General features: G+C 46.4%; 3 protein-coding genes across 3 annotated transcripts in view; 1 reads left to right on the top strand and 2 right to left on the bottom strand.

The window, feature by feature from the left end:
• Positions 1-25,921, top strand: part of LOC126568326 (uncharacterized) — a 59,812-nt gene extending 33,891 nt beyond the window's left edge. The window contains exons 2-5 of the mRNA XM_050224786.1: positions 22,907-22,943; positions 23,897-24,025; positions 24,927-25,452; positions 25,546-25,921. Coding sequence (XP_050080743.1) covers positions 22,930-22,943; positions 23,897-24,025; positions 24,927-25,452; positions 25,546-25,917 — 1,041 coding nt within the window. The 5' untranslated portion in view covers positions 22,907-22,929 and the 3' untranslated portion in view covers positions 25,918-25,921. The remainder of the gene's footprint in view (positions 1-22,906; positions 22,944-23,896; positions 24,026-24,926; positions 25,453-25,545) is intronic.
• LOC126568590 (probable prefoldin subunit 6) overlaps positions 1-26,048 on the bottom strand; it is a 263,741-nt gene that overhangs the window by 233,947 nt on the left and 3,746 nt on the right. The window lies entirely within an intron of this gene.
• On the bottom strand, positions 1,488-14,956 carry LOC126567715 (uncharacterized). Its single transcript, XM_050223974.1, has 4 exons — positions 12,075-14,956; positions 10,788-11,585; positions 1,983-10,543; positions 1,488-1,582 (listed from the first exon to the last, which is right to left on the bottom strand). Exons 1-4 carry the CDS (start codon positions 14,927-14,929, stop codon positions 1,488-1,490), a joined length of 12,309 nt encoding a protein of 4,102 aa, XP_050079931.1. The 5' UTR covers positions 14,930-14,956.

Below are 26,048 nucleotides of genomic sequence, written 5' to 3' on the forward strand. Positions count from 1 at the left end.
AGGTTCTCTGTTTGCTTCGTGTAATCGCCGCTTGCTTCTGCCACGTTGCTAACACGTTACTCTAGCGTTGCTTGATTGCAGAAATAGAGCAAGAAACAAAATTAGAAAAGAGAAAAAGAGAGTAAATGAGAGATTTTCTGTATTTTTATGGCAAGAAAATTAAGTAAAGAAAAAATAGAAAAAAGAGGGTAGTAAATCGGAAAGATAAAAAACAATAAAAAAGAAGAAGAAAAACAGATCACATGTAAATGGCTCTGTCGCCTGTTATTACTGCTGTTGTTATTACGCCTTTTACAACACGGTGGATTAGTAAATTATTATTAACTGATCAACCTGTTTTACTTATACATCCTAACAATGCGTGCCTATCTGTCCTAACTCTCACACATACACACCTCAACATACAGTAAAAACTTTTCATAAAATATTGAAAAAGAAAAGCTAAATACAAAACTCTGTTCAACTTTCTGGCGCTTGACACCTTTACAACACTTTCGAGAGCATCATCTATCTGCGTGCGTATTTGTGTCCATGTGTTTATGTAACTAAATATAATAAAGTATTTTAAAAAATAAATCGCCTTTCTTCATCCTCTTCTGTTCCCTTGTAAGCTATCTCTTGCCTCTAGTACCTTGCAACTCTTTCGCTTACGTTGCGTTTATGTGTGTTAAATTATTTGCAAACTTAATGTATACAAATAAATGTATACGTAGCGAAGTATATATATTTTTTTATCGATTCAATTAATCGATTTCTCAACGCGTTCTGGCCTCTTCCATTATTATTCCCTGTGTGTTACCATTTCCTCTTACTTACACTGCTTCTTTTTGTTTTGTACTTTGTACTAGGTGTCATACTAACATTGCAGCTGGCAGCAGGCCCTATCCTGTTGTCATCGTCATGTGCGTCATCTCTCAGTGAGTGTGTAATCTTAGCCCATTTTCTGCCTCAAAATGTTTGATTATTTCAATTTGTTTCCGTTTGATATTCATGCTGAATTCTAGGAGCTTTTGATTAAATGTTCACATTTGTGCACTTTCTAGCCATCGGAATACCAGGGATATAGAAGAAATGATCGCCGATTTTATCGTGCTTTTTTGTTGTGTGCAACAAACACACACACACACTCGTGCACTCCTCTCTCTCTCTTCTCATCTCTCGATGATTTCGCCAACCCTCGAAACCGCCAGAGCAAGATAAGTAAACTAGTAATTCCTTCCATTCCCTTTATTGCTTCTTTTCTTTCCTGAGTGTGTGTACCTCTTTAAGGACTTAAAATGGGTTCATCATACCTATGAGAAAATTCTAGGGCATTTTTGTGTTGTGGATTGGTCGGTCATCATCATCAACCTTCCGGCATCGTGTGGCTTTTTGTTTTTTCAACTAACGACATGACCCGCATGTCATTTACGAGCCCTAGGAGAGTTTGAAGTGAAAAATGGTTCACTTCTGGCTCGGACTGTTGCTGCTACTGGTGGTTGGTTTTTCTAGGGGAAGTATTTGAGCGATTTTAATCGTTCCGCCGACATTCCGCCCTCGCTGCGCAGTTCGGCCAACGTAGGTGTAGCGCTGAATGTGGTCGCTAGAAAGAAACCAATCGAATATAATGTATCAGATTTTATGTATACCACGTTATGTTACAGGGTTATTAGTTATTTTTACAGCTCGGGACACACCGTATGTTCTAGTAAGACACTCTGCTATAGACACAATAGACTCAATAGATATTTTCTTCTTGTTGGAAATATGGACGACAAACACAATAACAGACGGAATAGACACGATCTTTTTACACAAGTACAGCAGAAGAAATATCCCAAGAAGTTTAACACCGATCAACATCACACATAAAATTCCTGCTTTACTATTCTTTTCATTTATTTAAGGACTACAATTATTCTTCATATCCAATTCGAATTAATTAAAAAAGCTTCCTTCGTATAACTACTACATTAAGCGCTCGCTGGCAATGTGTTACTTACTTATTTCTTCATTCGACGAAAGTCCTTCGTAGTGATTGTGGTGATGATGGTGCAACAAATGATGGTTCGTTGCTGCAGATGAATCCACTGGTGAAATACCTCCACCACCACTGGAACCGGATTCCTTTACACTCAATTTACCGAGCGTACCATTACTCAAACCTCCAGCTGCTCCTCCTCCTCCACCAGCGACCATTGTCCGAACACCTCCTCCTCCTCGACCCCCGCTGGACGACGAGGATGAAGAGTTGGAGGAATTATCTCCCGATTTCACATCCTCCGGTAGATCCAGCGCCATGATAAGCTCACGACTAATCGAACTGCTTACATCGTTGCTACTGATGGCACTGCTGACTGTGGACGAACCGGTAGGTGTGGTGGAATCTTCCCGTTTACTACTTCCCTTCGCTGTTAGCAGAGTCGACGCGGATGATATTGCTGCCGCGAGTGAGGAGGAAATTCCTGAGGAGGAAGAACTCATCGTCGGCGGTGTTGAACCCGTTGTGGAGGATGCGTTGCCTTCGGTTGAAGATTGTTGCTTACGCTTCCGGTACTCGGTAATGGAGAGCTTGCGTTTCGGTGTTGCTGGAGCACTTGCTGGACCTGTCGCACTGGTGGAAGAGGTCGCGTCCGCACCTGTCGAAGCAGCAACCAGTGCTGGATTAAGCCGTGGATCTGAGCTGGCGGTTTTGGTGAATATCTTCGGATACGCTCCAACGACAGGAATACCTCCCGTTGGTGTAGTTCCTGTGGGCGTTATGCTTCCACCTACGATGGAGGAAGAAGCGGTACTACCCAGGGTGGACAGCGATTCGGTTGCTCCGAGAAGAAGCGATGACTTGACGCTTCCAACGGAACCACCAACCAACGGTGACGTGAGAGATCCAAGAGTTGAGAAGCTTGTAGGACGATGAAGTGGTGCCAGCATTGCGGTACGTTCAAGCAGATTGGACACCTCCGAACGGTACTGATAGATTCCTCCCGTTGCGCTGACATTCGACGGAGTTCCGGCAGCTGGAGCCACCGAGGCCGAACCAACGACGCTTGGATAGTCTAGGAAGGAGGACGAGGAACCAGTGGTACTGCTGCCCGTACGCTGATGAAGGTGATACCCACCAAGGGTACTGAGATGTCCGCCAGCGACCAAGCCTGCCGACATGGGAGGATCAGGCCGAAGTGTTGAGAATGAACGGATCGGTTCACTGCCAAACGTGGTTACTGAGGGAATGACTACGCTTCCCAAAGCTGCAGCACTACTGGAGTTGGGAGCAGAAATCGGCTTTATCGTGGACACACTGCTAGAGGTCGCCAACGTTGTTGAGGCTGCCAGCACAGACACTGACGAAGGTGGCAAAACCATCGGTGGTAACGCTGGGGCAGAATTGATCTCCGAATTACCGACTTCATTGCCAACTGTCGTTTCCGTAGTTGGCTTCTGCAGAGTGACATTGACGGCATCATCTTTGACGCTTAGGTCAAAATTCAGCTTCACCTGCTTCTTGGTCGCGGCCACATTCGGTGGAGAAACGCTGCTACTGTTGCTGCCACCCTTCTTTGATTTGCTACGATTCCGCGAGATCAGATTATTGATCGTTTCCGAGTGGAAAGACGCAATCACCTTCTGCAGATCGGCCAGTTCGCTCTGTTCGCTGTCCTCCGTACCAGCACGCGTTGTTAGAGGAGTTCGTTTAGACTCTTCCTTCGTACCGTTGGTTACATTCTTCGGCAAGACATTGGCGACTGGCGCACTCCTTTCAACGTTAGTCGCCGTTGGTTCACTTTTAACAGGCTTCGCCATCTCAGGCCTTACTGGTTCGTCCTCTTCCTCCGCTATGAACCTAACGTCTCGCTCTTCTTCATCTTCGTTCAGTGATCGCGGTAGACCCTGCCGCAATTGGCTTGTTTCCGACATCATCTCCAACATCTCTTCTTCGACCTCACGCATCAGTGCGTCCTCACTATCCTCATCTTCAACGCGCACCACCTCCTTGTTGTTGGTTTCTTCTTCCTCTTCCTGCACGTACACCAACACGGACTCCTCCTCAGCACCACCATCGGTATCATCGTCTATTACTTCCGGCGGACAATCATCGTTCATAGCGGCCAATCGTTCCTCAACGATCGATTCGACGATTTCATCAAACGTAGACGACAGCGAGTCTGCGCCCGACGTTGCTTCACGTCGCTCTTCCGATGGCACTACGACGTTCTTTGTTTCTTCTGCCTCACAATACTCAACACCTTCCACTGTGCTGACATCTTTCTTTTTTGCCGTTTCGGAACGTACCGTAGGTTGTATCTTCTTCTCTTTCGGGGAAGATTTTGGAGAACCAGATTTGGTACTAGCTCGTTTCTTCCCCTTTTCTAAACCAGAATCACAAGCAACAAGCTTCGAAGGTTCCACGGGAATGGAAACAGATAACTCTTTTTCTGCTGCTGCTGCTGCTGCTGCTGCTGCTGCTGCTGCTGCTGCTGCTGCTGCTGCCGCCGCCGCCGCTTTCTTCTGATCGACCTCGTACGATTCCTGCACAATCTCTTCCACCAAGTCGGCGAATTCGTCTACATCGTGTTCCATATACCTTTGGCTCCCTTTGCTAGGCGTCGATGATTTACTGTCGTTCGCTGGATCCGACAACTCTCCGGCATCAGATTCCACGGCAACTTCCATCGAAGGTTCTGGCTCATCAGATGGGATAAGAGGTGTTGTGGACTCACTTTTTTTGTCCTGCTTTTGCTCTGCCTCCTCCACCCGATCATCCTCCTCTACCACTTCTTCCTGTACTATCTCTTGCTCTTCTACCACCATCTCCTGCTGTTCGACGACCACTTCTTCTTCTTCTTGCTCCATCAGCTCTGCTTGTTCGACCATCACCACTTCCTGTTCAACCATCACCACCTCCTCCTCCTCCTCTTCCATCTCTTCTTGCTCAACGACTTCCTGCTGTTCCTCAACCACCTGTTCGACGACCTGTTCTTCGATTACTTCAGTAGGTGGATCAATACGAACTGGTGTAGTGACAGTAGCAGTAGTAGAGGTTGCAGATGTAGTTGTTATCGCCCTATGCTCTTCTTCTACCTTGGGTGCTCTTTCCACCACCGTACTCTGCGATTCTACAATCACCACTGGCACTGGTAGAGGTTCAACATTCACGGCTGCCGGTTCCTCCATTACTACACTCGTTTCGTACTGAATCTGCGCGGCCATCGCTAATGGGAGCGTGTGGTGCGGTTGATGCTGAATTTGCTGCAACATCGGATACGGATGATGAAGATGGGTGGTGTGATGAGGTGACGCCACTCCTACACTACTTGCAAGATGCAATTGCGGATGTACGGCAAGGGTAGTTGCTGATGATTCTTGAATGACTGAGGCTACCAACGAAGGTGATGGTACGGATGGCGTAGTACTAGTGGCAGCGTTTGCTGTCGGCATTGGTCCTGGGTCAGCAAAATGAAGTGGAGTTAGCATTTTCACCGGACCGCTCGTGTTTGGTGGTGGTGGTGGTGGTAGTGGAGCACGATGTGAGGATAGATCCATCGCCTGCTTTTCCGGAGACACAGAATGGTCCCAAAACATGCCACTAGTGTTGGGTCCTGATCCGCTGCTTACCGTCGCACTAACCACCAAACTCGACGGGATGGCCGCATTTGTCGAGACAAACATATGATGTTGCTGAAGTTGCGATTCGGACGAAACAACCACCGAGCTCGCGAGTGGATTTTCCCGTATAACGCGTCGTTTCTTCAATGGAGTCGTGAACCCGTTCGGTGGTGGTGGTGAAGACGATGACGAACAAGACGATTGTAACAACGCAGCACCAGATCCGCCTCCACCTGCTCCACCTACGCCAGGATGTTCATCCGTCTCCTCGGATATTGCTTGCCTAAGCCATCGTTTCTTTACAGCGGCACTTTCCACCTTTTCCGACGTCCCACAATTACTTCCTCCCGTACTTCCCACCTCTCCAGAGGTGGACCATTTATTTGGGCCACTGTGTTGTAAAATAGGAGAAGCAACTACAGTGGTCGAATGTGATGTAGTCGAGGAATGGGAAGTCGCATTATCATCCGGCTGCGGAGAATTTTGCATGATGAATTCCTCCACCTTCTTCGCCGCAATCATGATATTACCACCCTCACCAGGATCCTCAAAGCTGGTCTTCAAATGTAAGGGCTGATGTAAGGGATGGTGAGTGAGCACCTCACTAGTGATGCTTCGATCCTCTGTTGGGGTTGTTGCGTAACCAGAATCACCTTGCTCCATCGCTAACTGATGACCGCTAAGCCATTCGCGAGACATGCTTTTCTTCGTTTTTGCCTTTGCAGGATATTTAAAATCCTGCTGCTGTTGTTCCACGGGCAGTGGTGACTCCAGTGCAGTGCCGATAACCGGTGGAGAAGGCGCAGAAGGTGAGGACACCATTACGGTACTGGCTAAATGGTTCAGTGGACGTCCTCCTGCCATCAGCATTGTCGAAGCATTTTCCAACGGCCCAACGGCAGCTTCTATCAACATACAGGCCGAGCTCAACATCGGAAGATTTCCACTACCTGGTCCTGTCAGGCCGGGAGTTTCTCCAACATTCGTCGAGGTAACGCCCATCAGTTGTGCCGCTCCACTGCTACTAGTAGCCGACTGTGAGAAGGTTAGCAGCAGCTCAGCCGCCTTATCGTAATGGCTGGCACCACCATAAACTTCACCCTCACCGACACTAGAGTTTGCGCTCGGAGCCAGCTGATGATGATATTGATCCTTCTGCTCCTGTTGCTGTGCCTGTGCCCGGCTATTACCACCGGACGATGACTTTGACGTTTTCGACCTGGACCGTGCTGCTGCCGCAAGTTTCTTCCGCCGTTGCTGCGTTGAGGACGCGAAATGTTGACTCACTGCCTTGCTTTTCTTCTTCTTAGAGGACCGTGTTTTCGAAGACGATCGAATTCCACCGCCACCGCCACTTTTCCGTTTGCTACCACCACCACCACCACCGCTACTACTGCTACCACTACAGCTACCACCGCCACTGGAGAAAGAATTAGCCGTATTGAACGACGAACCAAACGATTGATCACCGTTATCGCACGAAGTGTTTGCACTGGACGATACAACACCACCATCAAGCGTCGCCGCACTCCCCTCATCGGTGTTCGAGGTAGAGATGCTGCGCCGCTTGCTACTCGGAATGGAGATTCCTCCATCTTTGCGCTGTTCCTTCAGTTCCTGCTTGCGCTGCTGCGATTGCTCCATCTTGGCAAATGCTTTCACAATAGCTTCCATTTTACGCTCTTCGCGTGTGAGCTTGCGACTGGGCTTTTCTGTCGCCTGCTTCTTTTCCGACCGTACGGAGGATGAGGAGGTATTGTGCGGCTGATGATGCTCTCCGCTACTTCTTTTGCTTTTGCTCGTTGGATGATGATGGTGATGATGATGATGATGATTGTTTGGTGAGCTGGAACGCTTCACTGGAGACGATGAGCCGATCCCGACCATTATCGACTGTTGTTCGAAGCCGATAGCGGGGGACTGTTGTTGTTGTTGTTCCGGCAGCTTCTTGTCGATTTCTGTCTGTTGTTCCGTTTTAATAGTAACATCTCCAACACGCTCGCCTATCGCAACTGCCTCAGACGGTGGGAGTAGTGGTTGTAACTGCAACTGTTGCTTGTCTTCTACCTCAACCTTAACAGTACAAGCGACACCTACGCCTGCATCTTTCGCATCTTTCGCATCTTTCAAGTCGCATGTCGCTGATGGAATATCTGGTGCAATACTGGCGTTGCATGGATACATCGGTACATCCTTAACCTCACTCTGCTGTTGCTGCTCTCGCTTAATCGCATCTATAACTACATCCACATTAGCAGGAGCTCCGATCGTCGTTCCCGGTTCTTCCTTTATCTGGGGAAATAGAACCGTTCCACTAATCTCCTTCGCTCCGAGTGGTATCGAATTTTGTTGCTGCTGTTGCTGCTGCTGCTGCTGCTGCTGCTGTATTGGTTTATTCGGTGATAGTAACAATGAAACTGGCGAACTTCTTGCACCACCAACCTTCAACGGTGATGTAGGTGGCGAAGGCTTTATCTTCACCTTTATTACATCTTCCATGATTTCAAGCCGGTGCAGTTCCTGCTGTTGCTGGATCAGTTCCATCCGCGTGCCGTGTTCTAGTAGTGCCGCATCGAGTGCTGCCGTACCGGGGCGCGATCCAATACAGCTGCTGACCGGTCCAGATGCCGCCATCGCTAGAAGGGCAGCTGCCGCTTCCGGTTGTTGCTCTTGGAAGTGGTGTGCCTGTAGTTGCTTTTTTCCCGGTGATTGGTGATGCGGCATCAGTGCCGGATTCGGTACTGCAGCCGGTGGTGATTGTATCGGAGCAATGTGCGTTGGTGGCGGTGGCGAACGAAGCGGAACATTCACATCGTACTGATGGTACGGTGACATCGAAGGTACTGTTGTTGTGTTTGGTGCGCCTGCCGGTGTCTGACAGTACATATACGGTGATCCAACTCCCGGAGCATTTCCAGGTGGTGGTTGTGGTGTTAAAGGCAAACCCATTATTGTTGGACCTAACAGCATCGTTCCTTGCGGTAGTTCTTGTGCAAGATTTTGCTGTTGGGACATTGACGGTATTGGTTGGGGCATCGGAGCTGGTGTTGGTGGTGACATCAAACAACCTCCTCCTGCTCCAACTCCGGGTGATGTACCAAACAGTGCGTCACCTTCACCACCACTCGAGGAAATTGATCGCGTACTGTTATTGCGCGTCTTTTTCGCTTTTGCCGGCTTTCCATGCTGATCCAGCATTCCACCACTCTCGACAAGCGCTCGTTTCGATCCAGCTTTGGTACCCTTCGCACCCACCACTCCTCCTGTAGCAACTCCTCCTCCAACTGTTGGGCCAACGGCAGGTACTGATATTGTCGAGTCGTTCAACTGTGCCGAATAAGCACAATCCTTTATCAATCCACACGCACACACGTTCGTTACAGTAGTGTGCGTCAGTATCACCACACCTCCCATCCGCTGAATTAACTGCTCATCGTGCCGGATCGTAATTTCCGTGTTTGACTTAATGTTCGTTGTCGCCACGATGTACAGATGGACAACGCCTTTCTCCACGCTATGCAACAATTCCGCATTCGGTCGGCACGACCTCCGCACGAACCGTGCATCATTACCGTACGTGCGCGTATCCACACACAGCTCCATTCCACCACATCCAGCCGCTGGCAGCTGGTAGAGAAACAGGAACGGACCGGCATTCTTGTTCTGGCTGAGCTTCCCATTCGCGGCCATATTAAACAACGACTGTAGCTGTTTGTGCTGTGTCGTCAGCATATACTTTCCACGCACCTCAATGATCGGCGTCCGCGGTTCGATGTCACACGTGCCGATAAGAATTTTGCCACCGGCGTGCGGTACGGTGGTACAGCGTGGCGTGCTCGCCCCGACCGGAGCCACCGTCAACAGCCGGCTGTCCGTTAGGAGTGGATTCTGAGCCTGCAGCTTAGCAAACGCCTGCAACCTGGCCCGCAGTTCCGGCGAGTAATGGTTGGTCGTCGCACGCTCGTAACTATCGATCCATGTCCGGATCATGTTCATCAGCTTTTCCGTACTTTGTTCGGCGCTTTTCGACTTTTTCTTCGATGGTCTCGAGGCGGCGGCTGTAGGAATCCCAACAACGGAGCGAAGTTCCTTACCGGCCACCACACGCTTTCCACCGTTCAAACGACTGTTGAGGGCGCTTTCCGCTTTTTTACTTAGCTTCTTCGATACTCCACTACTATTACTACTACTATCACAGTACATTGCGACGGGCATTGTTGTTGTTGTGATGGCGGTTGAAGAATTTAATGCGGCCATTGCCGGATCCATCATAGGTACCACGCCTCCAGACGGTGCCATCACGCTTGCTAATGGGCCACTACCACCCATCACCATTCCCTCACCACCAGCCACCATCATCATCGTTGATGATGATGTAGCTACTGTAGCTGATGCTGCTGCTGTCGAAGTACAACTATTTGGAACCAACGCACTCGTTGTATTATTCAACGCTCCAAATACAAGAGCACTAGCCGATGAGGACGAAGACGACGATACACTGTCCGATTTTTTGCGCGATCCACCACCGGAACGCGATTTTCTCGACCCTTTAGCGGGTGTTGCCGGAACCACCGCCGCATGATTCGTCGTTGCGCCACCATTACTCTGCTGATGTGACACTACATCGTTGTATGGGTATTGCTGCTGATGATGTCCGGTGGCGTACTGATGATTGCCACCACCCTTTACGCTTAGTGGCGGTGTTGGTGGTAATTGTTGTTGATTTGTGCTCGATATACTACTACCACCGTCCGTTAGCGAGAGCGAGGAGGTCGGTGTAGCTGCTCCGGGAACTGCAACATTATTATTTGCGAAAAACAGACTCTGCTCTTTGCGCTTGTGTAACTGTAGCTGGCGTGCACGTGCCTTGTCCACCGGACGCGGCTGGCAGAGTTCACAGTTGTATTCGTCCGGTATATTCATCCGATCGATTCCCATACAATCAACGTGCTGCCAGGCACTGTTATAGATGAAGAAATAAAAAAAAAGGAATTAGTTTTAGGAGACACCGTTTAGTGAGGAAATAATTCTTATTACTAAGCAAAAGGACAACCGGGCAGGCCCTGCATAAGACAAAAAAAAAGAGGAAATGCCTTGAGAAATTTGTGCAAAATCAGCACAAGAAAGGCTTAGAATACAGCACGGAGCTATAATACTTAAACTAAAATATATATTTTTTTAAACTAAGCAAAAGAAATACTTACGAGCATTTATCACAGCATATCATGTAACCGTCATCGTGCGTCAGATCGCAGATACAACGCGTCACGGAATCATCCTCACCTTCCCCTTCCGGAGCCGTATCCGTTTCCTCACCTAAATCATTATCGTGACCAGCTCGCGATCCGTTACTGATTACCGATTGTGCGTCATCATTATCATCGTTGGCCCCGGGTCGGGCTGTTGATAAGCCTCCCTTAGCCTGGTACAACACTTGACTCAACTCAAACATGGAACCTGATCCAGTTCCACTCGCAACGGCGGCCGAAGTTATTGTGGCCAAGTTCCTCTGAGCGATGTGCAACATCATGCCGGCCGCCGTGCAGCTGCTGCTGTTGGTACCACTGATACCGGACGGTGCAATGGAAACCGGAGCGGCCATCGTCATTGTCGTCGCTGAAGGATTCACCAGTCCCGCTGTAGAGAGCGATGACTGTGACGTCATCATATCGACACCAGATCCAGTGGTAGAATGTTGCACTACCGGTGGTATGTTTTGAGAAATCATTCCCGAAGGAGCTTGATAAGCGCTCTGATGATGGTCGGTGACATTCGTTGACATTGGCTCACAGTAGGTATGATCCTGCATTATTGCCTGCAGGATGTAGAACAAACCGGCAGATGGATCTACCGGTCCAGGACGTACCTCGATACTGTTCCCTTCCTCATCATCCCGAGATGCGTAATGTCCTGTTGTACCATGGGAAATCGTACTTGTAGTATTACATTCTTTCAACGGTATGCTGTCCGCGTAAAGGATTGTTGTTGTTTCGACGGATCCGCTGTGAATGGTAAAAAAATAATTTAAATTAGCAATTGGTTTAAGCATTACAATGATACAGAGTATCCCGTTATTTTTATTTTTTTGCAGTGTTCTCATACATATTTTTGCTCTCGTACCGAGGTTTTTTTACGCGTTCCCATATATTTATTTAACATCCATCAGGCACCATTATTAAAATTATATAAAAATTAAATGTTATATATACCCTGGTTAATTTGTATATTCAAACAAGTCATATTTACAACTCTGTACAGAGTTCCTGAGAGTGTTTGTAAACTTTTATACGATAAATTAACTCCAAGTTCTAAGCATAGCAAAACAAAATCAAAAATTAGTATAAGGAGTATAAAATATCTGGGAACGCGCCAAAAATCCTCGGGAGTAGAACAAGAATAATTGGAGACGTGTCAAAAAACCACGGGAAAGTGTCAAAAATTGCTGCGATAGCCTGTAATTTTTGTTTAAAGTTTCCAACACTCAAACGCACCTCATACGACGTCCGTCCGTCGAACTGGAAGAATCATAACGATGCCGGCCCGTCGTTACTACCGTCGTCCCCGGTGTACCGGCCGATTGTGTGGGATCATACGAATGGTGCCTGTTGGTGGCGTACATCATTTTTGCCGCGCTTCCACCGGACGTTTCGTGCGATTTTTGTGACAAACTTTGCAGTATTCTCGCTGTGGCCGTTTCATCCGATTGTCCGTTAAGGTACATCATATCTGCCTCGACGGATGCACCGAGACCAGTGGGTGTCGTCGATACCGTCCTGGTAGAAGTTATTCCAGAAGGGGAAGAGCTGCTGTACGCATAACGATACGATGATGGTGAAGATGCTGCCGTATGATTTATTACCGCTTGCTGCTCTACCGCTATATTAGGCTGATGTTCTAGTGCAAGGTAATGCTGCGATGCACCAGTAACGGGAGGCGATGAAGCGATATTCGTGGTGCTATGTAGTTGAAACTGGTTGCTACTACTATTATGACGTCCGCGACCGCCAGCAGCACCACCTTTGCCCGTTTTCACAGACGACGAACTACCACCGGCAGGAGGTGGTGCCGGCGAATTATTTATCGCATTTGATAAACTATTGCTGGAGGTACCTTTGCCACTAGTGGCTTGATACTTGGATACGGCATCAGCAAATGTCTGCTGATCGTATCCTCCGACAGTGGCTGCAGCTGTGTAGAGGTTGCTTAAGCCTTTATGTCCGATTGCTGATGATGAGATTGGAGAAGAAGTGGTCGTTGTGAACGTGGCAGTCGTGCCGAACACACCCACACCGCTGCTGGAGCTTACAATGTAATTGCCTGTACTGAGCGAAGTAGAGGACGATGGTGTAAATCTGCCCCCGCTCGACGCCTTACTGCCACCGGTGAGTGATGTGGGTACGTTTATCATCATTGTAGTACCGGTGCCAGGTGTGCTGATGTTGTGTGGTGACTGTTGCAAAACAACTTGTTGCTGTTGGCCACCACCCGCCATGTATGTACTCTGGGTCGAGAGCTGAGGCGATTGTGTCCTTGATTGTGACGACACCTGATGAATTTGTATCAACTGATTCTTGCCCGATTTTAGCATATTAACACCAGTTGAACTTCCCGATTGCTTCGAACCGCTCAGGATGTGATGAATTGGAGCTGTCAATTTAATGCTATTTAATGGCGACGCTGTACTGCTGCCGCCGGTGGTACTCTGCTGACCATAAGACGACACAGGGATCATCATCTGTGTCTGTTGCTGGATGGTAGCGGCTGCTTGTGGGGTGGTACTGTGATAGACAGCTTGTGCCGTGGATGTAGTGTAAATCGAGCCCATCTGTTGCAGTTCAAGCGGTGACCCACTGGATGTCGCAGCTGACACGGAGTTCGCGCCACTATTATTGCTCTTCATGTAAAACATCGAAGATGTTACATTGGGTCCACCACTCTTTTGCGACGCTGACGGACTATTTCTGACAGTTTTTAGGCTCACATTAACCGCTGCTGATGGTTGTTGTTGTTGCTTCATAACGGCCAGTGGCTTTAGTGTCACATTAGACAATCTCGGCTGTTGTTGTTGCTGCAACATTTTGAGTGATGCATTTTGGCTGACCTTGCTCTTGCTAGTCACCGGGATAGGTTTCACGTGTGCGGTTGTCATTACGTTTTTCAGCTCCAGTGGTGACCCGCCACCCCCTGTATCCTGAATTTGTCCGATAGTGTTGTTGTACTGGATTTGTTGCTGCTGTTGCAGTATGCGACTGCCATTGCTTAGTCCTACTGTTGATGTAGTTTGTGTTGGTGCCGCCGAACTGTTGCTATTCGTCGGTATCCTGGTGACGAGCTGGATGTTACGGGGTACCGACAGCTTCTGTACCATCGCCGTTGTTCCTGCCGACGATCCAATGCTACTGTTACTGCTGGTACTGGTTAGAATTCCGCCACCAGCAATCGAAACGGTCGGCACGACATGTGGCTGCGATACGGAAGATCCAGACGCCAGTAGCTGATGCGACGGTGAACCCACGAACGGATGTTGCTGTTGCTGATGATTGTTGAGATGCTTCATCTTCGCTATTGGCAAACTGATCAGCTTGCTCGAGGAGCCCAACTTCCCGCATAGGGAGGTGAAAACGTTAATATTTTTACCGTTCGAGTCGATGTAGTTGAACGTGGCCGTCGTTTGTGGCATCTGTATTTGCATCTGTTGTTGAGTGGGCTGCTGAGGCTGATGCTGCTGCTGACCCTTCGAAACGAGCGTCACATTGCTTAGCACCTGCATGCGATTGCTTCCATCTCCTGGTGCGTTGATACTGTTGCTCATCTGGTGGCCACTACTGGTACTACCACTATTACTACTGCTGCTGCTGCTGATATTGCTGTTACTGGTATTGGGGCCGCCGACGTTGGTATTATTGCTAAAATTACTGTTACTGTTATTGCTGCTCATCGTGGTCGTCGTTGTCGCCGCACCGTAACTTGTGCAGATCATGTTGGAATACTGTACTGTTGTTGTTGTACTACCACTGGCACATTCGCCCCTCAGCTTGAGTGCGGCCGCAACATTAGACAGCTGTTGCAGTCCACTAGCTGCAACAGTTTCGTTGCATTCCAACAGCGGATGATGATGATGAACTGGATGATGATGCCGAAGTCGGTTACCATCCGCAATCTGCTGTTGCTGCTGTGTTACGGTCGTAACAACATTACTATTGCTAAAACTGTGTCCTTCTGGGGCTACTACACTTCCTCCTTGGGAGTTGGGATTACTTGCTCCAGTTCCTACGATATTAAACTTGTTACTGTTTACAGCACCGGCCGGTGCTGTCATGATGCTATCTCGTGGTGCCGATGACATGATGAGGTTAGCTTGGAATTGCTCCCGCTCTAGTTCCCGTTCTAGTTACTTCTATTACTATTGTTGCTTGCCTTTGTGATGCTATTCCGCGTCCTGCGGTCATTTAAATGAACGTAATAGTACGCAAAATGATGCCACAATTCCTTCTTTTTTTCCTTGCCGCTCTTGTAGTAATTCTTCTCTTTTACTCCCTTCCTTCTATACTTCCGTCGAAAGGCGAGGATCTTTTGAGGGCCCAAAACTTATCACACATCCACACACACACACAAACACACTCTCTGTTTATCCTGCCGCGCGTACGCTCCTTTCTCGCTATCTGATATTAGTACGCGGCGGCCTCTAGACCGTAAGGTTGTTGTCACTTTTTAGAGTCGCTTTTGAATTCTTTTTCAAAATCTCCGCCTCTGATGTTGCTGTTGTATCATCTCCTTTCAAATAATGTTTATGCACACTGGACACGATTTTTTTTTTTTTGCTCTAGAAGTACACCGTTTTGCCGTCCTGGTAAACGGTTGGGATCGATGCATTCAACAGGGAAATTCGGTGCTGATCTGCTAAAACAATTGCTGTTAGTAAGGATGCTGTTTTGGCCCGTCCAACGGCAGCGTTGGCGTCGGCTGGTGGATCACCACCAATGCGATAATAATCGAAATGGCCTTCGTTATCGTCCGATGATAGTACTGTTAGTAGCTTGAAGGCCATGTCAGAACGTTTCATAGCAGTGGTGTTGGTGTTGGTGCCCAGAATCCTGTAAATGTAATACAAACGGTACATTAGAATTGTGATAAATAAACGGGAAAAAAATGAATATAATATTATTCTCTCAATAATATTTATAATGTCTGCTCGCGATACAAATGACTATAATATGTTACATATTAATATGGAAGGAAACAATATACATTTCATGATCATCTTTTCCTATCAGTGTATTATGAATTGTGGCTAAATAAGCAAAATAAGGAGCAAGAAAATGATGGAAACATGCGCACTTGTACCTCTCGAAGATAGGGAATCGATAGTAGAAGGCAGAAACATGCATTAAAACATCTCTCCTTGCAGTTCTTCCTGATGGAGGTAGGTGGCGCAGCGTGCTCATCATTGTCATAAACTGCCAATTCGAATTCTATATTACAAACAATCCTAATTACGAACGCAAACAGCATGTTTTAAGTGTGAGATTGAAGAAGGGCTTCAAGTTTTTCATGATTTAACGCACCCAAACCTCATAAACATAGCGGCGCAACCAGCGAAAAGCAACAAAAAAATCAATTACATTTTCATCACCCTTCCCTAAGCAAATCGCTACTGCGTCATATATATAAAAATGCACAACACCTCCTCCGCAGCCAGGCGGGCAAACAGCTATATGGTGAAGAAACAAACACAGAACAAAAAAAATCGCCACCGCATCCAAACCTTCAACTCGACCACCGTAAACGGACGGAAATTATCTCTCGTTTTGCTCTCGCTCTCTATCTCTCACACACACTTTGCTTGGAAACCAACAATCGCAAACGATGTCACCCACACACATTCGCAACTGGCGGTAGCTCGACATAAGAAACATAGGAAAAGGCACCCCTTTGCAACCCCACTCAGCCCTTTTTCCAACCCTCTCTGGCTTACTTCTATCTACTCCCACCGCACACTCTTTCCATCTATTCTAAATACGCGATTCGCATCACAAAAGCGATAGTGCGCAGTCTCGCAGTTTAATTCCGGATTCTCTCACTACGGGTGTATGTGTTTGCATCGCCTTACACTTTACTGGTAGGGATTGTAAGCATCCGAGTGTCAAATAATGACCAAAACCTGACGTTTTACGCTCGCTCATAATTCTGGGCTGGGGCCACAAAACAAGACAACATTTTAGAAAAACGTCCGCGTTTTTATACACGCACGGGTTACAAAAACCTGGTGCACCATGTTTGTGTGCTTTCAAAAACTTATTCTGTGATGAAACTTTCATGGCGATGATTTTTCTTCTTCATATTCACATCTTCCTACCACGCGCTTTTCGCATTCACTACATTCCACACAATTTATCCTTCACGTTATTTCTCTCTCTCTCTCTCCCTCTCTCACTTGTTCTTCTATTTGTGTGTGTGTGTGTGTAGATTCTACTCTTTCGTGACATTCTGACACATCGGCGGAGTTTCTAGAGCGCCAGCACGCACACGCATACTCTCATTTCTCTCTATTTTTTGTTCAAAAAACGCACACACAACACACACTACTCCATCTATTACAAATTGTACACGAGCAATTCTATTGGTGTGCGTGGTGCCAAACGACACAAAACAAACATGGCCGCTTCATTATTTTCACTTCGTTAGTGGTGACCACACTTTCAACCACGTTTTCCACCACAAATCGCGACCAATAATGCACTACCAACCACCAGCAGATGAAACATATGCACTTTTCTCACAAATGGTACCGTCTCTTTGGGCAAAAAGACAAATTTTCAAGCCGTTTTAAACCTACACAATGGTTCCCTGTTGTCTTCTTTCCATTATTATTGGTGTTTCAACACAATTGCAACACATTTTTAACCTATCTTTCACACATAAACACGCACTCATACATATCATATCATACGCACTCTGTTACTGCATACACATTCACAACAAAAGCTAATAACCGTATGCTGCTGGTTGCTACTGCTGCTACTTTCGCGTACATGAAAAGCAATCATGGAATACAAAATGGTCCACAACTCGTTGTCATACACTAATTCTTTTCGATTCACTGCTGGCGGCTTGTTTCACGATATCACTGCACATTTACTTAATGTTTCGTGTTTAGCAAGCACATTTTATCTTTTGTTGTTCCCTCTCTCCAGTCTCTCTCACTAGAGGGAAGTATTTTGTTACTATAATTTAACGAAATGATTGCATTGCCAAAATCGTGCAACTTGTCCTCGGCTGGCACGCACATGCATTTGAATTCCGCCACACTACACACGCACACACATACACATACACACTGTGATCATCACCGTACTAAACAACGCACGCATCACAAAGTCATGTCCTAAAACATCATCACCTCAACGATTCAATTCAATCATTCCATTCAATTAATTAGAAAGAAAATAAAAGCGTTTGTTTCAATTGTAGGAAGTATGGACATGGATCGTTTTGTTTGAAATATTTCTAGAGCTATATGTCCAAAATAATTGTATGTTTAAATTAATTTGTAAATCTACTACAACAAAAGTTGCGTTGCGGTAGTTTCGATTGAAGGGTTGCACTCTTATTTCCAAATCCGGAACTCTTTCAGCACAATTCAATTAATAATATTGCAGATAAAACTAAAAGGCGCTTCAAAACCGAAAAAAAAATAACAATTTTTGAACCCAATCAGTATCAAATCTGTCACTATATACAACGCGATGTAGAATCTGGTCGAATCGAAACGTCAACCTTTTTCTTCTCTTTCCAAACATTGCACTCCACACACTAGAAGCGCATCATCCGTCGACAGAGTCAAGCCTTTTGTGAATGTATGTTTGCGTGCGTGCTGTGCCAAATATCCAAAAGATTTGCCTCAGTTTATCCGATGCTCAGCATCCGGTTCCATCATCCAGGAGCATTTAAAACCCAGTGTTGCAACCTTTTTTATGCGCTGCACGCGTACCAGGACCATCGCTTGGATCCACATACATCGGAACGCAGAAAAACAATTCTCAGGAACGGGAGGACAAGGAGCGATGCTGATGGTTTCGTGTTAATTTACTCGCCGTTGCGTAATAATAGAACTACACACCATCGTCGTGCGTTCGACACAATCTCAATCGTCTGCCTGCCTCACCCGACAGCCGGTTCTTTGCTTTCTTCATCTCCTTGCCGAACAAGCGCACAACCATGATGATGATGTTGTGTGGTGTGTGGCAGAGGCAAATTGGAATAATCATGATTATTCGCTTGCGGGTTGACCGTCCACACAACCCACAACGGATGTCCTATCAGCCTGGTCCCCTCTTTCCCCTGTTTTTTTTTCTCCCTCCCAACGCGTCTCATACACCGCTCAACCGGATAAGTGTCCATTCAACCACACCAAACTCACTAAATCAACCGATCTGTAGTGATGGCAGGAGGGATCGTCACACAGCAAGATCGCGTTTTGTGCGCGCTGGCTGCTGCTGCATTTTTTCGTGTGTTTGCGGGATTCTCGTGTATGCCTTCTGTTTCTCGCTTTAGCTGGATGGCGGCTCTCACCGATCGCCGTTCCGCTCTCATACTAGCTGATTCCGTGTGTATGTTGAACGTATGTTACATTTCGTCGCTTTGTGCAGTGCAATTGATGTTGCCTGCGTTGGGGTTATGATGCTCGATGGCACTCTCTCTCTCTCTCTCTATCTCTCCCGTCCCCGCGCCAGCCAGCCAGCCAAGCCTGACGAAAACTGGCAATTTCGAATTCGGTGGCGACACCCGGCCGCAGGAAAAGCAAAAATACATTGCTAAAACAAGAAAAACAAAAAAACACACGGTTCTTCTGGCCGTCGCCTGTCACTCCGCGCGAGGTAGGACACAAACATGCAAACACACATACCTCCTCGCCTGTTTTCCTTTTGCACGGTTGGTTTTCCCAGTGTATGAAAATGCCACCAGTACGACGTGATGTACGAGAGAAGAATGTCCCTGATGCCTGCCTCCGAAGCTTAGTCTTTTGTGAAGTAAATTTATGTTTCGTTAATCAGAGTCACCCGTTTCTTCCTGGTGTGTAGTGCTTTGTGGTTGCTGCAAATCGATTCATTTTGGTTGATTGATTGGTTCACTTCTTTTCGCTCCCAGCGCTAGGAGAGCTTGCTTCTGGATGATGTTGATATCGATCAAAGTAGTCCCACCGTGGTGTACCGTATGGTGTTGTAGAAGGGAAGCAAACCATTTTCTTTACTTGATTCAACTATGAACAAACCGGTTGGCTCCGCCTGGATGCTGAGATGTCGCAAGAGAGTAATGTGGGGCAAAAGGGGATTTGCTAAAATGTATACATCATATGCCGTATTAGTTTTTTGTTGTTCTGTTTAATACCCTCCAAGACTAGAGCTTTGAACCTACAATTCAGTCGTTCAACATAAAAGTAAAACAAATTAAAAAATAATGCAGTAACACCCTCCCCTCCCATGCATCTCATTTTCAACAAAGATGCTAAAGGTGAAAAACCACAAATCTGCTTTTTTCTCTTTATTTTGCCTCGCTTCAAAGGCTCAGACTGTAAGCAAAAGTGAACGCACGCACACCTATGTAGCTGCTGCTGCGCTTAGGTAGTTCTCCACCGAATACGACAGAGGGCGCTGTAGCTCCGAATCTAAAATGTAGCTAAAGGTGTGTGCGTGCCAAAACGTCTAAAAAGCGATACAGAAAGAAGTCACCAACACACAACGAAAACTGGTTTCTTCAACTTCACTATGTAAACTAAACTGCTCAGGCTCGGCGTTTGTTTAAACATCTAATTCATGAAAAAAACTATTTCATAACCTCACATAATTTACCATTTCAAGGTGTTATCGTACCCTTTACGTTCCATGTCCCTCTAAAGTTGCAGTACAACTACAGAATAATCGATCCCTTTCATCACCATTCCACCCTGCTTCCTTCCTATTCTATCCTAAACTCTTCTCCTTTGCCACCTAGGCTTTGCCCCAAACAACTCCCACCCTCCCCCAAAGGAACAATAAGCGACATAAAACAACCACACCAAACACCATCCAGAGCCGCATTCATAAAAATACAACCTTCTTCCCTTTCCTGGCACAGAGCACACGACGGACACATACACCAACACTAACATAAACGCAGGCGCGCTCTCGCGCGAATTTTCAATGCGGGCGCCCTTTTCGCACCCACTGCAGGTCAAAGGGTTGTCGTTTTTTTTTCAAAGAATATTATTGTTCAAACGTACTTTCGTTCATCATTTGGAAGCTTGCTTGGATTCTTTTGTGACTACAACACACCTTTACACACTATCCCCCTTCCTAACTCAACACACACATTCGCACACGCCACCATCGTTTCGAATCACACTCACACATCGGCACAAGCGCGTTTTTACACACATTTTGGGAGAAATCTCAATCGTGGCCGTAAAAGACTCCATGCCAAAGGGAGGAGGGGATACGAAGAAAAAGAAGAGGAAGATCGCGACGCGCCACAAAAACGCGAAAATTTACCATCGTTTTTTTGGTTCCCTCTATCGCGATGGTTCGATACGGTAGTACGGCCACCTTGGGCTGGCCGCCATGAATGCAAACAGGAAGGAGACATACTTACGCTTCGTTCAGTCACACCAGAAGCCACCACACCACTCGGCAGACACACAAAACTTTCTGTAACTTTTCTCACTGCTTGTTGTACGATATCTTTCTTGCTGCTGGGTACTGCTGGCTGCTAATGTACCCCCTTGTGTGGTTGTGTTCTTTTTTCCTCGCACACACAGAGGCGCTTTTTCCTATAGCTGGCCGGAATGACGAATTTTCACACTCCCGTAATTGCCTTCACCGTGACACACTGTTGAATGTTCCGGACGCCCGGAACCGTTCACGCGTTACACATCCTTTTAGCACCGGGTTTGATTCAACTTTGCTGGATAATTTTTGCTGATAAAGGCTAGGAGCTTCGTTTTTCCACGCACGGAGTATGCACGGAGCCAGGGCTACTTCTTTTTTTGGTTAGACGCAAGATGTGCGGATCGATCGCAGGGTTCGTCCATCGGGTCGCACTTTGACGGGCTCGGTTTGACGTTGGTGGTTTACATGCGCGGGTTCACGTGTTGCTCATGGTTAACAAAAGCAAACATGATTTTTTGTTTTAAATCGATTTGAAATGTTTTTCGTACCGTATATTACCGCATTTTTTGTTACACTGTAAAATTATCTTATGAATTATGTAGAACACAACGAAATCGTCCCAAAGGTGCTCAAAATCTAAACAAAATCGTGTTTGTAATTGGTTTAGATTGGTCAGAAAAAAACAATGGCCGATTCCAAACATGTGTAGCGCCATCTCGTTTCTATAGACATCTTGTGCAAGAAGCAGACAAGAAAAACGTTCAGCATCGCTCTTCTCCTCCATGCGGAAAGGTGGGGCAAGACTGCAAATGTTTTGTTGTTTATAGAATTTTTAGAAAAATAGGTGAAAATTTATATTTTAGTAACATAAAAGAAGTCTCCCGAAATCATTTAACAAATCCGGGTTTAAACCTTTTTTGCATTGAAATCGCTCACAGTTTATCAAGTAATATTGATACGGTTTGTGTAAAAATCTTCAAATAAAGTGTTCAAAAAGGTCAATTTATATAAAATTATCACAAAGAGAACAGTTTAATTTCTGCTTTTGATAATTTACCACAACTTTACCGGTGTTTTTATTGTCTGTTTGTGCAAAATTTTCTTCAAATCTTTATACCACCTGGAAGTTGCGCAAATGATACAAAATGTGTTTATTGACCGGCTTTAAATCTAAATTTAAAAAATGCTTACCCAACTCCAAATGGTTATTTTCATCCCCATATTAGTTTACAAGTGTTTCCTGCCCATTCGTCATCGAAAACCAGAATGAAAACAAAGACACACCGCTGCAGTTTGTGTCAGTCGGTTTTCTAGCCACTGACTTCACTATCATCTCCGCTCGGCCCATGCGATAGATCTCGTTAATCCTATTCCATTCAACCGGCCGGTGGCAGCGATGTTGCAACGGTTCTAGCACGCGCACAGCACAGCACACACATCCGTCCGTCCGACCAGTTAATTGAGTGTTGAGGCCGATTTATTAATAGTGTGCCGGTACTTCTCCTGCGTTCAACAACTTCCAACAATACCGCGTGACGTGCTTTCGGAGCAGCAAAATCACCCGCTGGTGTAGGGATTGTGCAGTACAATCGCTCAAGGAATCACATTGTTTTGTGCCACGCCGTTTGTACAGAACGTTGTTTTGCTACATTGTTGTGATAGTACGATTTCAAGCAGTTTCTTCTGTTTTATATAATCAACAATGGAGAGTCTTAGGTGAGTTTAAGTGCGCGTGAACGTACGAAAGAAAAAAAAAGTTTCCTTTGTGTTTGGTGTCTTGCCACGATCATACGTTCTTCCGCTTCACGACAAGAGGATGCATGATAACGGTCAGCCCAACCAAACACAACCAACCAACATCGCTAAGGTCATGGCCCTTTGGGAGATGGTTTCTATGCTAATGCAGTAACCGGTAATGTGATTAGGTGGAGAGATTAGCGCTAGCTGTTGCTTCGATGGTTACTACAGTAAACTCTCTCTAATTTGGAAAACCCCTCTAAATCACAACATATCACATACTCTAAATCACATGTTATTCTCAAATGTGCAATTTTTTTTTACGAAGTTTGTAATAGCAACCGAAAGATATGAGCTTTCTACGTATGTTTGAATCCCGAATCTTAAATTATCTTCTACCTGTAGTAGCGTGTACAAGAGTTATAAAGAAACGATTTTAGGAAACTAAAATGAAGAAAATAGTAAGATAACAAAACAATTGCTTAATTGAGACTTGTGATTATAAATTTTGGTGGAAGAATTGTAAAAAAATGAAGCTGCAATTAATTTATAGCTAATATTTGCTGCAGTGGTGCAAGCGACAGCGGCGCTGGTCTTCAAACGGCAAGACCGGGGTTCAAATCCCATTCGAACCGTCTCCCCGTAGTGAGAGTCGGTCCATCTGCGTGGTAACAGAGAGTCTAGTAAGCCATTCGATGGCCGACGTGACTTAAGAAGGTCGTTAAGGCAACAAGAAGAAGAAGATTTGCTGTGTTCTGTTTTCCAGGATCGAGTTAGCTGCGAAATCGTCATCTCGTCTAATCTGAAAACCCTATTATTCAATAGTCCCGAAAAATTGCCGATTACACAGAGAGAGAGAGAGAGAGAGAGAGAGAGAGAGAGAGAGAGAGTTTACTGTATTTCATCCTTTTTTGTTTTGTCTGTTTCCACAGGGATGGTATGCTGGTTGGACTCGGCAACCCGCTGCTGGATATCTCGGCAGTGGTTGAGAAGGATCTCCTTGACAAGTACGATATGCAGCCCAACAATGCGATACTGGCGGAGCAGAAACACATGCCAATGTAATTTTTATTTATTTTAATGTATGTCTAAAGCTGGTCTATCACGTAGATAAAGGGATGGGGCGTAAAGAGGGATAGCTGATAGAAGAGGAGGAACATTCAGTTCATAGAGAAGAAGGCTTGCTATGATGCAGGAACTGAAGAGGGAATGTCGCGTTTCTATGGAGTCTAACCCAAGAAGCCAACAGCGAACAGGGTATGATGCGAGAGCCATTTGATAGCCTGCAAGGTAGCGACGAGTAGTTTGCACAGATAAATCTTCACCGTACACTCATCACTCTGGCCATTGCGATCGAGCCTGAGGGGAACCAGACAATGGCGGCATAATCCAGAGTGGATGCAGAGTCCAGGCAACAAAACAAGGCAAAACAAGGCAGTTATCGAAAGCCGCTCTAAAATCCGTGTAAACAACATCGGTTTAATCGGGATCGGGATAAGGTTCGACGACCTAATTCGTTTGGGGATGAAACCATGTTCATGAGGGGATAAGTGGAGGATTATTACAGGAAGAATGGAGGATTGATCTATAGATTCTAGGACTTTGGAAAGGGAACAAAGCAGTGAAATGCCGTGATAGTTAGAACCTACGGAATTACCGATGTATGGGTATCAGCTAGGCAAAGTTTCAGTTTGTCGGGAAGGAGCCTTCGTTAATGGAGCTGGTAAAGATACGGTACCCCCTTATATTAAGGGGCAAAGAGGGAGCGCACTTTTAGGTATAAACGATAGGATGCCACGGGGGAGTAAGACGAGGGAGGGCAGATCACATGGTATTAAACGAGGAAACGGCGTCGTTGATGTCAGCGATCCTTCATCGAAGGATCAGTTGCTACAAACTCTCTTTTTCATGAAGCTCTTCCAACAATTAATCCTCCCCTGTAATATTTGCCTATTTTCCCAGCTATAAAGAGCTGATCGACAAGTACCAGGCCGAGTACATTGCCGGTGGCAGTGTGCAGAACTCACTGCGTGTCGCTCAGTGGATCCTGCGGAGGCCTCGGACGGCCATATTTTTCGGCTGCGTGGGACAGGACGAGTACGCCCGCATACTAGAGGAGCGTGCCACATCGAACGGAGTGAACGTGCAATATCAACGATCATCTACCAATCCGACCGGTACCTGTGCGGTACTGGTAACCGGTACACAGCGCAGCCTCTGTGCCAATCTAGCCGCTGCAAACGATTTTACACCGGAGCATTTGGAAAGCGCTGCCAACCAGGCGTACATTGCCGGTGCACAGTTCTTCTACGTTTCTGGCTTTTTCTTTACGGTTAGCTTCGAAAGTGCGCTCAGTGTGGCCCGGCAGGCGGCGGCCAGTGGGCGTATGTTTATGATGAATCTTAGCGCACCTTTTGTGCCGCAGTTTTACAAGAGCAATCTCGAGGAAATATTCCCGTACGTCGATGTGCTGTTTGGCAATGAGACGGTAAGAAATGGAGAAGTTATCAATTCCTTCCTTTTGTACCCCCAATTTTAACAAACAAACTGTGTGTTTTTTTTTGTCCTATAAATTACACAGGAAGCGGTAGCATTGGCGAAGGAATTTAACTACGGTACGGAAGATTTGCGTACGATCGGTAAACGAATTGCGGACCTACCGAAGGAAAATGCCAACCGGAAACGCATCGTAATTATCACCCAGGGAAGCGATCCGGTGCTACTGATCGAGAGTGGAACCGAGAGCGTTCGGGAATTTCCCGTACAAAAGCTAGCGCCGGAACAGATGGTCGATACGAACGGTGCGGGTGATGCGTTTGTTGGTGGCTTTTTGGCACAACTGCTGCAAGCTCGCAGCGTGGACGTGTGCATCAACTGTGGCATATGGGCGGCACGAGAAATTATTCAACGGTCTGGTTGTACGTTCGAAGGAGAACCATCGTTCGGTGTCTAAACTACTAAAAAGCGAGAGAGGGAGGAGTTATTCTTTCCGTGGGAAAGGTTCAGGGAAAGGTCAATACCACATACCACTCGAATACAACAATAAAGACCCTTATTTTCATAAGAATAGGAATCGGCATTCCA

Source organism: Anopheles maculipalpis, chromosome 2RL, assembly GCF_943734695.1.
Source record: "Anopheles maculipalpis chromosome 2RL, idAnoMacuDA_375_x, whole genome shotgun sequence".
Classification (NCBI taxonomy): Eukaryota; Metazoa; Arthropoda; class Insecta; order Diptera; family Culicidae; genus Anopheles; species Anopheles maculipalpis.